At 35.2% G+C, this 13013-nt stretch overlaps 1 protein-coding gene and 1 long non-coding RNA gene across 2 annotated transcripts; one reads left to right on the top strand and one right to left on the bottom strand.

The window, feature by feature from the left end:
- Nucleotides 1–1510: 1510 nt before the first annotated feature.
- On the bottom strand, nt 1511–4596 carry LOC145162770 (uncharacterized). The gene is made up of 8 exons (XR_013739318.1): nt 4349–4596; nt 3532–4280; nt 3352–3447; nt 3148–3216; nt 2963–3023; nt 2489–2849; nt 2079–2407; nt 1511–1993 (listed from the first exon to the last, which is right to left on the bottom strand). It is a non-coding gene; the product is annotated as an uncharacterized LOC145162770 (long non-coding RNA).
- Nucleotides 4597–6533: 1937 nt separating this feature from the next.
- On the top strand, nt 6534–10057 carry LOC145162769 (ABC transporter G family member STR2-like). Its single transcript, XM_079081822.1, has 3 exons — nt 6534–7027; nt 7775–8502; nt 9073–10057. Exons 1-3 carry the CDS (start codon nt 6542–6544, stop codon nt 10055–10057), a joined length of 2199 nt encoding a protein of 732 aa, XP_078937948.1. The 5' UTR covers nt 6534–6541.
- Nucleotides 10058–13013: the final 2956 nt, after the last annotated feature.

Below are 13013 nucleotides of genomic sequence, written 5' to 3'. Positions count from 1 at the left end.
CGGATGGGATGGTATAATGATATCATTATAAATCTCTAATAATAATTATTATCAAAAATATAAATTATAAAAAGCATAAACAGTGTAAATAATAAGAGAAAAAAAACACTATCTAAAAATATCGTTAAAAATTACAATTTTTTTTTTCTCTTTTCAAAACTTTGGATGCGGTGTCACACTGTGCTGTATACTCCCTTGATCCCATCCTAATCCACTACAACGTCCTTACGCTGCCAGCCTGCCACTACTTCCGTTGTTTCCGCATCGATGCAAGTATGCTACAATAGTACAATGTCTTGCAGACTTCCACTACACAAATATAACCTAATATGATAAAGGAGAAAATCACTAACAAAGATTGGGTAAATAAATTTCGGATTAAAAGCATCTCCGATCCTAAAATCACTTTTACACTATAAATTACATTATAATGTTTCAATTCTATATTATATTTAACAATATATATAGTGTTGGATTTTAGTGTAACACTAAATATAGTATTGAATAAAGAACAATATACCTAGAATATTCTTTTTAGTGTTAAATATAATATAATGGGTTGGAAGACTTTAGTGTTTATAATATCTTTTACATTGTAGTTATAGGTATAATATAAAAAAATAATGTTAAGGGTTGGAGATGGTCTTAGGCTTCACATAGTGGTTCGGAAAACACTACGATGTTTCTCTCTCCTTAGTAAAGATGGGCCAAAGGTTAAGAAGAGTTGGGCAACAGTTTGACTAAGGTGGAACTTGGTGAACTTGACACCACTTATGGATCCAAGATTTTGATAGATTGGGATACAAAAATATCGAAACATATTTTTTTATGGATCGGGTACAAATGTTTTTTTTATATCAATAACGAAAGAGTTGAATTAAAAAAACTGTTCAAATACATATTATATTAGGTGTTTGTGAAACTAGAGGTACTACCAATACAACTAATACATTATAAATTATAAATTTATGTTTTATAATATTAAAAAACAAAAATTAAAATTTAGATGAGAAAATTAGTTGCAATAAAAAGTTAAAAACCTAGTTGAGTGTTGTTTTCAGTGTATCATTATAGAGATATTACTTTCCAAATGAGAAAATCATCAAGCAAAATAAGAGAATAGATACTAAACTAGGTGAGTGACCCCGCATTGCGGGGTAGTTTTTTTTAACATAATAGGCGGTGTTTATGATGATAAATAGAAAACGTACTTATCCTTTTAGATGACGATATAAGATTATTGTTTGGTCGGTCTTATGTAGATACTCTTGTATGGACAATTTGTTTATACAACCTGATGACTTAAGTATCAATTTCGTGCAAAATATTGGAAGGTTTACATCACAGAACACATTAAATTATGGCTAGATGCAAGAAATAGCAGTAAACTTTCGTTAATTAGTTTAATATAACATCCTACTTTCATTTCTTCCTATTACAATATTGTACTTTCAAAAAACTACCCAATTGAATATTTGTTTTCTCGTAAACCCTTAAACATATCATCGAAGCCAAACCAACCGTGCTGCACTGTGATACCAATTCTCTCTTTCAAAAAGTTTTTAAAAATATATTTTTTACCTTAAAATGTAAGACAAATAAACATCGCGGTACTAATATTGTAATAAGATTGTCATGTAAATCTTCTTCTTCTTCTTCATCCACATTCACAACCCGTCTAGTTCTGCGGTATGTAACCAAACCATTCACCACACCAACTTTCTCAATATTAGTTACATCTCATCATTTCATATGAAAATAAAAAAGGGAAAATCGTGTAAAAGGGACAGAAAATGAGAGCGGTCGTTACAATATAGATATAAGTAGCCCCCCTATAGATATAAAGCTCTGAGAATTTGTCTGAATTTCAAGTGCTGCTTCTTTAATTTATTATTGTGTTTAATAATCACAATCTATAATCTGAACGGATTTTAAGCAAGACTCTAACTTTTTTGCCAATTGATCAAAATTGGGGCTTTGACAGATGACGAATCTGTAAAAATTAGAAAAGTTAATAACAAAACAAAGATTTATTTAATGATTATTTACCTTAAGAGTGGAATAATGAAATTACATACCATAAACTCAAAAGACTTTCCTATAAGCACCACAACAAATAAGCACCAGTCTGATAGAAAAATGTAATTAAAAGCATTAGTGTAGTGTCTGATATAAAATCTAATCAAAAGCATCAGAAATGTTATAAAAAGACTTCATTAAAAGCATACCAAATTAGTTTCGACCTTTTTTTGTAGATAACAAATGCATTTCTTAAAAACTGTGATCCCATTGGAATTGGCGACATACACCAACAATCGGAATCCTTTTACTTACTCCTATTGAAAATCAAATATCAACCTTCGTCATGTTGTCACTCTCCAAGTTTAGTGAAATCCTTTTCTGAGTTCTGAAATAATGAATAGTAACTTAAACATAGAATTATAGGAAATCAAACGGAGCATGAAACCAGCTAGAGGAAGATAAGAACCTGTGAGGTATGAAGTAATCTGAAGTCGATCAGGTAAAACTAAAGGGGAAGAGGTGGGGTCTTTATTGGATGGGGATGGGGCCATGGGGTGTGGTATTTTTTTCCCTTAAATTGTATTCAAATAAAAATAAATGAAAAGGAAATTAGAAGGGTATATAAGAGACAATTGATAACTAAATAATCATGGAATGAAAAAAAAAATCCGAGAAAATAAAGAAATCAGCAACACAATAATTCATTAATTTACTTCCAGATATAAGAATTCAAGTCAACAATCATATAATTGTTTAACCATACTTTAGGTCTCAAACATTGCAAAACGTCCCCTGTGATTGTTTAACCATGCTTTGATCTCTTTAACCTTGTAAAAATACAAATTAGAGAACTCACTTAATCAACTTATATAATCAAATGATGAATATATAAACACAATCTATGAAAATTTAAACAATCAAAATCAACTGCGAATCTTACCATCTCCATGAGCTTGACAGGTTTAGATTATATCTGTATTCACACTGATTCTTCCATATTTCTTATTTGATTTGGAGTGTAGGTAACACATTCACAAATAATCACACATCAAATTCAACTTTTTTTTTAAAATATAAATAAAACATATTCATTGTTTTAATTTTAAATTTAATTGAAAAACTTACCTCTCCTGTGAGGAAGACAGGTCGATTTCCTTTATAAAAAAGCTTACGCATTGGACCATAGGAACGGAACTGCAAATGCAAGGATGGAAACATGGGAAACCAAAGTAAGTAGATGGTATCTCTACCAACTAAAAGAACACACACACATCAAAAACTGCATAAAATTACCACATAAAAAAGAAATTATGACTTGTAATATCAAACCTGTAACATTATGGCCACATCGGCACCTTCAACTTCCCATTCGAATGTAGGAACAAAGCAGTTGGTTATACAGAGGGTCCAATTGATCGGCGATACCTTGATAAGAACCGAGAATAAAATCGATTTCAGGTATTAGGAAATCGTTTTGATACTTGAGGTATTAGGAAATCGATTTGATACCTAAGAAAGAGAAGGAGAAGGTGGTTTCTTCCATGTTGGTGAGCTGAGGTGGGGCTAAAGCGGAGGTTTTCCTCTAGGTTTTCCTTGGGAAGTCGAAGCCGACGGTCGATATAGGTGAAACGCAGGAGGCGACGACTTCTAGCCGAAGGTGATGATAGAAAATCGACGACCGGGGAGAGAGAAGGGGTAGAAGGGTAATAATTGGAAGATGATATTACACAATTTAGGTGGGTTGTCGATCATGAATTCCATATTTCTGCCCTAATTTCATGGGTTCTGACTTGAATGTGTGGTGTCATCTTCGCCGTTATCTCCTCTCCCTTACCTTCTCCACAACCCTATTCACCTCCACCGAACATACGGAAGAAGGAGGTCATGCTTGTGTTGCTGTAATTCTTAGTGATAATACTTTGGATTTGTTGTTGTGATTCTTGGTGATAATACTTTGGATTCCTTTACCGGGTGACGACTCCAATCTATTTAACGAAAAACACAGAGCAGGATGTTGCTGCTGGTGGTACTTCGGCAAAGCACATAGCAACGGAGAAATGGTGCGTGCCATGCGACTAGGTCTCCATCAATCGCAGAGAACACATCAACACAACCTTCTTCCGGCCGGTAACCACCATCCACAGACCGAGAACATAAATGGAGAGCCAAAAAGGGAAAACCAACATAACCGTAGGCCTTGATGGGTCGCTATTTTTGAAGCTTAGATATGCAGCAGAGATGTGAAAAAGCATATGTATCTGAAGCGGTGAAAGAAGGAACATCAGGTAGATAGGGATTAAACAGACGACGGGTTGGAATTACATACTGTGTATAGGAGTGACGGTCCGACCATCGATATCCAACTTCCCCCATCTTTCTTCCGCCTGAGTTGAGTGAAACGGTGGTTTAGAGAAGTGTACAGAGTGGTGGAATCGATTCGTAGAATCTGAAAAGTGAACGGCATCTGTAGTCGACACCGCCATTGACGAAGATGTTGAGTAGCAGTGAGCGTTGGAGAAAACTATGGAAAGCAGTCGGTTAGCAATTCGTTGATTCTGATAAACCGGAATCGAGTTCTCCAAAAGACAGAGGCAAATAGAAAGAAATAGAGGGCGGTGGAAGTGTATGTGATTGGGCGAGGGAGGCGGTGAGTAAACGTGGATAAACTGTGACGGGGGTGGTTACTATGGTTGAGGAAGTGAACCCGAGTAACAGTACTATGGTTATGGTTAGGTACTGTTCCTAAGGATTGTCCAACTTTAATATGTATACTAGTAAAGAACCGCGGCTACGCCGCTTTCGGGTAATATGAAAAAAATCGGCCAACTATAAAAGATATGTGCTAAAATTGTAAATCACCATAAATAGGGGAGAAAGTCGACAACCCCTAAAATTAGATGTCAAGAGTGTACAACGAAAAGAAGACATTGGTAGAGAAAATCCAAAAATGTTGTGGCAATAATGTTAAAGTTGGGAAAATATGACGGCAAAATTTTAACGGAGCTTTTTTGTGTTTTTTATGTCAAAATGTAAAAGTTTTGACTACAAAGACGAAAAATGTCAAATTCATTAAAGATTTGTGGCAAAAACACCAAAATGTAAAACCTTTGACTGCAAGGACTAAAGTGTCAAAGTCATTAAAAATTTGTGGCAAAAACCTTAAGGTACAAAAACTTAATCAAAAGGCAAAAATGTAAAATTTTTCACTTTAGGGACTAAAAGTGTCAAATTCAGCAAACTTTTGTGTTGTGGATCAGAGTGCTTTTAGGTGCGGTTTGGATCCAAGACCTTCCCGACTAGCCTCACGGATTAGAGTGGTCCGATTGGGCCACTGACCTCTCCTGTTGGACATTTTTGAGCATTAGCTTTTTATTGTACTTTCGACCCAGATTTTAACCATGATAATGACTAAATTAGTGAAAACGCAAAACAAAAAAGTTGTGGACATTTCTTTATGTTTTCTGGAACATTCTGAATTAAGAGAAATGAAAGATTTGGTGTGATAAAAAAACACTAACGTTGGTAGGTGTCATACCACACTTTTGTAATGCCACGTCATTTTTTGTCTCACCCCACAAAACTGATGGGTGTCATACCACACCCACCTCAATACAAATATTTATGCATGAAGTGCTACATTTGAGAAAGTTTTTTTTTTTTTCATAACTCCATCACCTCATACTTCACTTTTTTTTTGGGCCCGAGAGCCGGTGTTTTGCCACATACAGCATCTTACCGCAGTATACCATAAGATGCACAATGCAGAGTGTATGGTCTAATACATGGTCAATTCGTCCAATATTCATGTATTTCATTGTTTGCATTGTTTCTTGGTTTATCCCTACCATTTAGCTTCACTTTATTGATTTTATGAATCCAACTTAAAATGCAATTATATTTCAAATTTTAAAATAAATAAAAAATAATAGAACCTTTTCATTAAAAGTGAAACAATAATAATAATAATAATAATAATAATAATAATAATAATAATAATAATCTAACAAATGCAATCGTCAAACATTGAAAAACCATAACATACACAGAACAAGTTAAGAACACAGCATCAAATACAAAATATCTGTTCATACTCACCATCTTGTTACCCTATTGCAAGCTTTCATTTCACTATCTTCAAAAAATTTCTAACATATCTTTACAAAAATCAACGATAGCTACGTCAAAAAGTTGACATCTTTACTTTCTTTCATTTGTAATTATTAAACAAACCACAAGCAAATACCCCTATTAACCAAAAAAACCACACAACCCGTTAAACATTACGCTGTCCCAAAATATTCTTTCACGTAGCGGATTTATCTATCCAAGGACAGTTCCGTAATTTCAAACAAAGTTACAAAAACAAACGATGAAGTAAACAAGAAAATCCTTTTCATTTTCAGCAATGTATCCAATAACAATGTACACCTTTGGAACTCTCACCTGTCCAAACTAACCTCTTTTTAACACCTTTTCGAATTTCATGATTCTCATACAACTTTTATCATCTCGAAATAAAATGAGTAATCATTATAACGGCGGCACTCCGGACATGGTGATTGACATATCAAAGCCGATGAACTTCACCGGAGGTTTAGAGTTCATGAACTTAACGTATACAGTGATGAAGAAGCAGAAGAGTGAAGAAGGTAAATGGGTGAAACAAGAAGCTGATTTATTGAATAAGATTACAGGGTATGCAAGGAAAGGGTGTATCACGGCTGTTATGGGCCCCAGTGGTGCCGGAAAATCTACTCTTTTGGATGGGTTGGCCGGAAGGATTGCTAGTGGGAGTTTGAAAGGGAAGGTGTCGATGGATGGAATGGAAATGAACCCTAGTTTGATTAAGAGGACTTCGGCTTATATCATGCAAGAAGATAGGTTGTTTCCGATGCTTACGGTTTATGAAACGTTGATGTTTGCGGCTGATTTTAGGTTGGGGTCGATTCCGAGAGCGGAAAAGAGGCAACGTGTTGAGGAATTGATCGAGCAACTTGGTTTATCGGTAAGGATCTAATTAAACGAAACGTATTCTTTTGGATGACATAACAATCATTTGATATTTAAAGATAACATGCTCCAGTTACCGGAGTCATATAGGCATATCGTGTTCGAGTAGTTATCTTGAATAATCACTCGAACAAAAGAAAACTCAAATCATCTAAATATTGTATATTGGAGACCAGAGGAAAAATGCTCAAAATGTTCGTGTCATCCGATATTAGAACATAATTTCCAGATGAAATCACTACAATATACTTTTTATGTTCTTTTTTCTGTTTTATTTTCCTTTTTCTAGCTTTCGTTTTCTTCTTTTTTTCAATAATTAGTCGGGTTTTCCGTTTTCTCATCTACCATGATAATTAACAAAAACAAGTATTTGATACAAAAATAATACAAGAGGCCGAAAATAAACGCATTACAAAATGCATGCGTACCATTCTTATCGTACTTAATCAATTAAACACATACATAAAATGTCATTTGGGTGTTTCGGTTCAACTTGGTCTTTTTCCGGTTTTTTTTATATTTAAGAAAAAAAACCAAAACTACAAATTCGGATTTTCTTTTAACCAAAAACCTAACCCTACATTCTCAAAATGGTTCAGTTTTTCGGTTACAAATGTTTGGATTGCGGTTTTTTTGCATCCCCTCTAATATAAGATGAATGAAGCATATTTTTCCAGTAACTTGGTATCAGACCGTATAAGAGGCAAATGTAAACTTACATGTTAAATTGTGTAACTTTTAGACAGCTAGGAACACGTATATCGGAGACGAGGGGAGGCGAGGAGTTTCGGGGGGCGAACGACGTAGGGTTTCGATCGGTGTAGACATTATCCACGGACCATCACTTCTTTTTCTTGACGAGCCCACATCCGGTTTGGACTCGACAAGTGCTCAAAGCGTAGTTGAAAAGGTTCACAACATTGCACGTGCGGGAAGCACCGTGGTTCTAACAATCCACCAACCTTCACACCGAATCCTACTTCTGCTTGACCACCTAATCATACTAGCTCGTGGTCAACTCATGTACCAAGGACCCCCGAAAGACGTGGGGCTCCATTTGGGTCGTTTGGGTCGAAAACTTCCAAAAGGGGAAAACCCGATTGAGTTTTTAATAGATGTGATACAACAATACGATCAATCGGAATATGGAGTGGATGCATTGGCGGAATTTGTGCTTACGGGTATGAAACCTCCACAACTTTCTGATGATGAAATGTCGTTTTCGACAATTCTTCCCTCTCCTACGCCACCGCCTCGCCGGAAAAATAATCAACCGGAGAAACAAAATAGCTCCGGGAAGAGGCTTCATTTACAAACCGTGGGGCGATCCGATCAAGAGAAGGATTTTGATCATAGTGTTAGAAGCCCATGGAATAATTCAAAGTCGTGGAGTCAAAGTGGAATTATGCAAGCGGTTGGACTCACTCCGACACGTCAACGTACTGTTCAAAGAACACCACATCCTGTAAGGTAAACAATTGCGACAATGAGTTTATATACTCTAGTCAGTGTCACACATCAGCTAGACACTGTTCTATCTGTCTTTATATATTCAAGAGTCTTCTTTCTCCCCTTAATGGATCTTTTGGAGAAAAAAAAATCTGACTCCATATAGATCTAATAAACACCAAATTGGGGAAACCCTACATACTTTATAATTTTTACCAATATAGACAATGCTTTTTAAAATTTATCAATAATAACAAAGTATTTACATGTTTTTACCTATAATATGAACGTACTTACATATTTTTATCCATAATAGTAACATACTTATATTTGTTTACACCTTATAGCAATGCATCATACCAATACTTACCAATAATGGCAACATACTTATATATCTTTATCGATAACAACAAAATGTAAAATAAAGCTTGTAACCATTTTACAGACTTCGTGAAATATCTTGCTATTATCGATAAATAAATCTAAGTATATTTACGGATAACAAATATTGTTATTATGTATTAAAAAAGTACATTGTCCATATTGGTAGCGAGAACTTGTCGACATTGACTTTGTGTCCCTTTTTTGCAGTGCGTCACCCGGCTACTACACTTACTCAAGTGATATTGTAGCAGGAACCCCAACTCCACATAGTAGTGACTACACTGTCAACGAAGACGACTACCTCACCCCTACTAGTGGTCCAAATGCTGAAAGATACAATCACCTTGGTCCCAAATTTGCAAACTCTTTCTTTGAAGAAACATGGGTTTTGATTCGTAGAAACTTTATAAACATTAGAAGAACACCCGAGTTGTTTCTATCACGCCTCATGGTGCTAGCCATCATGGGGTTCATGATGGCCACCTTATTCGCTAACCCTCATAAGTCAATGCAAGGAATCACTAACCGCCTAAGTTTCTTCATCTTCACTATCAGCTTATTCTTCTTCTCTTCAAATGATGCTGTCCCTGCTTTCATTCAAGAACGTTTCATATTCGTTCGTGAGACTTCTCATAATGCGTATAGAGCATCTTCCTATACTATTTCTGGTGTAATTACATATCTACCCTTTCTCTTACTACAAGCTGTTGTCTATGCTGGTATCACTTGGTTTGCATTAAAGCTAGAAGGCCCTTTTGTTTACTATTTGGCAATTCTCTATGTTTCTCTTCTTACTACCAACTCATTTGTGGTCTTTGTGAGCTCGGTTGTTCCAAATTATATTCTCGGGTATGCTGCTGTTATTGCTTTCACAGCTTTGTTTTTCTTGTTTTGTGGGTATTTTGTGAACAGTCATGATATTCCGAAGTGTTGGAGATGGATGAATAAGGTGTCTACTATGACGTATCCGTATGAAGGGCTTCTAATGAATGAGTACCAAAGAGAAGAAGTTTTTGGACAAACTCTTATTGGGACAAATGTAACTGGAATTGATATTCTACAATCTTTGCATATTTATCATGAAAGGGATCCGAAGTGGGACAAGATTTATATGATGTTGGGGTGGGCGGTTTTTTATAGGATCTTGTTTTATATCATTTTGCGTTTTGCTTCAAAGAATCAGAGGACATAAGTGGTGAAAGAAAAATGTGAGGCTGAATTAGCTTTTTGAAGTGGTAATAAGAAGAAAGTGTTCAGAAACAGGAAATTTTAGCTTGAATGAACCCTTATTGTTGCAGGTTTTCTTGTATTTAATCTTATGTATACGAATATGTATTACTTGTGAAGTTGATCAGATTTGATGAAGATCTTTGTAAATGAAATGGCATCGATGTACAATTACAAATAAAAATCATTTCAATCTATGCGTTCAAATCGTTGAAAGTTTTCCTATAAATACGACATTTAAATTTTGCACATAATTGTATTTATTATTTATGCGCAAATTTCATAGTAAGATGCAAATACTCCCTCATCTTCAAAAGAAGGATCAAATGGGTTAGTTCTTGTTAGGGTCGAAATGTTGTAATAGTCGAAGTTTGTATTTAGGGTCTTCGAACATTTTTGTAATGTATTTTACTAGGGCATAATATTCGAAGCTTCATGTTTAGTCCTTAGTATATTTTTTGTACGCTTTTCTCTTCTATAAATAGGAGTGGTTACTAGTGTCTTAGTAACGAAGTCTTTACAGAATATTCATTGTACTCTGTAAAATTTGCAAAAGCGTAATAGAGCCAAACAGATCATATTTACATCGGTGTTCAAATCTTTCAATTCTACTTTGAATTTACACTCTAATTCGTTCAATACTTGATTCATTGTCTCATCAATTGGTATCAGAGCAGGAATCATATCTCTGATCTGATTTTCACTTTGTTCAAAAGGTTTTTGAGTCAATTTTTTGATTCAAAAGTTTCCGCACTTTTTGAAAGTGAAAAATTGTTTAGATCTAAGTCTGTGATTCGATTCTGCACTTAATTCATTGAATCGAGTGTTCTAAGAGTGATTGTGATTTGAATCATACAGTTTGTTGTCAAATTCTCAAAGTTTCTTCAAAAAAATTCTTAAGGATCTATTCCGTACAACAATGGCGTCATTCAATCTGAATTCCATGACTTCATTTTCTCATCTTCTAGGATCATCCACCAAAATTCCTATGCTCATCCCTGAGTATTACGATCAGTGGGCTGATCGTATGCAGGATTATCTCAATGGATTGGATGAAGAACTGTGGAATTGCATTTCTGGCAATCTCAATCCACCATTGAATGTTCAACCAATTGGTTCTTCCTCTGGAAACTCTGAAGTTGAAAATCAATCTGATCGTCTGAAAAAGCTGGAGAAAAGGTGTGTAAGAGAACTAAGAGGAGCTTTGCCTCCAGTTGTTTACAACTACGTGAGGAGTTGTACAACTGCAAAGGAAATCTAGAACAATATCAAGGAAAAATTTCAGGGAAGTGAGAAGACGAAAGTTAATTCTGTGAAGCAATGTTTAGTGGAGCTGAAGGACTTCAGACAGAAAGATGGTGAAACAATTGAAGTTTATTACGATCGTCTTAATGAATTGATATATCGATGCAATCGATATGGTATCACCAGATCAGCCATGGAATTCAATCTGATATTTATTATGGGACTTCGAAAGGAATGGCGTAGTGTGAGCATGATGGTGAAGAATCAACAGAGCTTTGATACGTCAACATTGAATGACTTGTACAACCAACTTAAGACTCATGAAAGCGAAGTGAACGAAATAGCTGAAGAATCGAAGGCTATGTTGGGAGGTCCACTAGCTTTGGTTTCGAAGATCTCTGAAAAAGATGTTGAGAAAGATGCTTTGGATGAAGATGAAGGGTTCATCATGAACTCAGATGATGAGGCAGTTGCCTTTTATTCAAACAATCGTGTGAAAAAGTTCTTCAAAAAGCCTTTCAATCCGAAGGCAAAGTCGTCTGAGACAAAAGGGAACTTTCTGAGTAAAAGTGCTCGGGAAGAGAAAAAGAAAGATGAGATGAAAGATTCGAAGCCTGTTGAGGGAAAGTCTGAGAAGAAGCTAAAGGGAGATGATGGGATTGATTGTCATTATTGCAATGGTGCTAATCACCTTGCTAATGACTGTATGCTTCGAAAGAAGGATGAGAGAAAGAATAAGATCAAGGATGAGGCGTACTATGCTGAAAAGTTGGAGGAGGTTCGTGCGAAAGCCAAGAATTTGTCTCTGGTTGCAAAAGGTGCGAATGAGGATGAAGATGGTACTTATCAAATCTGGTCATCTGGATCAGATGATGAGGAAATGCGAAATCCAACCCATGGAGCTATGTTTACAAAAATGGAGGAAGAATCAGAGGAGGAAACATACGAAGTGCATGGAAGATGCTTCGTATCAAAAGCTGCTGACAAATCACCAATGACCACAAAGGTACGAAACATTCTTGAATCTTTTAATATTCCAGTACATGCTTATAATTCTGAATTAGTATCTTTTGATGAAACTGTTACTTATTTTGATTCGATTGTGGTATCTGCTAGCAATGAGGCTAAGAACCTGTCAATGCAATTGCTAGAGACACAGAAGAAATTAGATTCGAAAATCACTAAGATAGATTGTCTAGAACTTCAAATAACGAATATCATGGTTGATAGGGACAATTTATCTAGTGATAATAAACTGTTGTTAGCACAAAGAAACATTTACTGTAATGCTGCTAAAAGATTATATGGGAAAATAACTGAACTTCATCATTCATGCGAAATCAGTAAAGAACAATATAGAAAATTGCTGCCATTTTTAGCTTATGAAAGAGCTAAGGTAGATAACATTTCGTATGACTGTGAAAAAGAAATAGCTGGTTTTGACAAAGTTCCGAATGACAAGTATAGATATGGAATTGTCAAAGTTGATGAATGTCTTGATTCGAATGATTTAGTTAACATTGTAAATGATACTTTGACTAAATCTGAACAAATTCACATTTTGAAAAAGTCTGAGAATTCATCATCTGATTCTCAATCTAATTTTACTGATATTGAAGATAATTCTGACAATATTAGTGAAATTAGTGAGCTTGAAGATGTTGATTGTTCTCAGT

Source organism: Lactuca virosa, chromosome 3, assembly GCF_052849685.1.
Source record: "Lactuca virosa cultivar CGN04683 chromosome 3, Lactuca_virosa_CGN04683_v6, whole genome shotgun sequence".
Lineage (NCBI taxonomy): Eukaryota > Viridiplantae > Streptophyta > Magnoliopsida > Asterales > Asteraceae > Lactuca > Lactuca virosa.
This window is presented reverse-complemented; position numbering and strand designations above follow the sequence as displayed.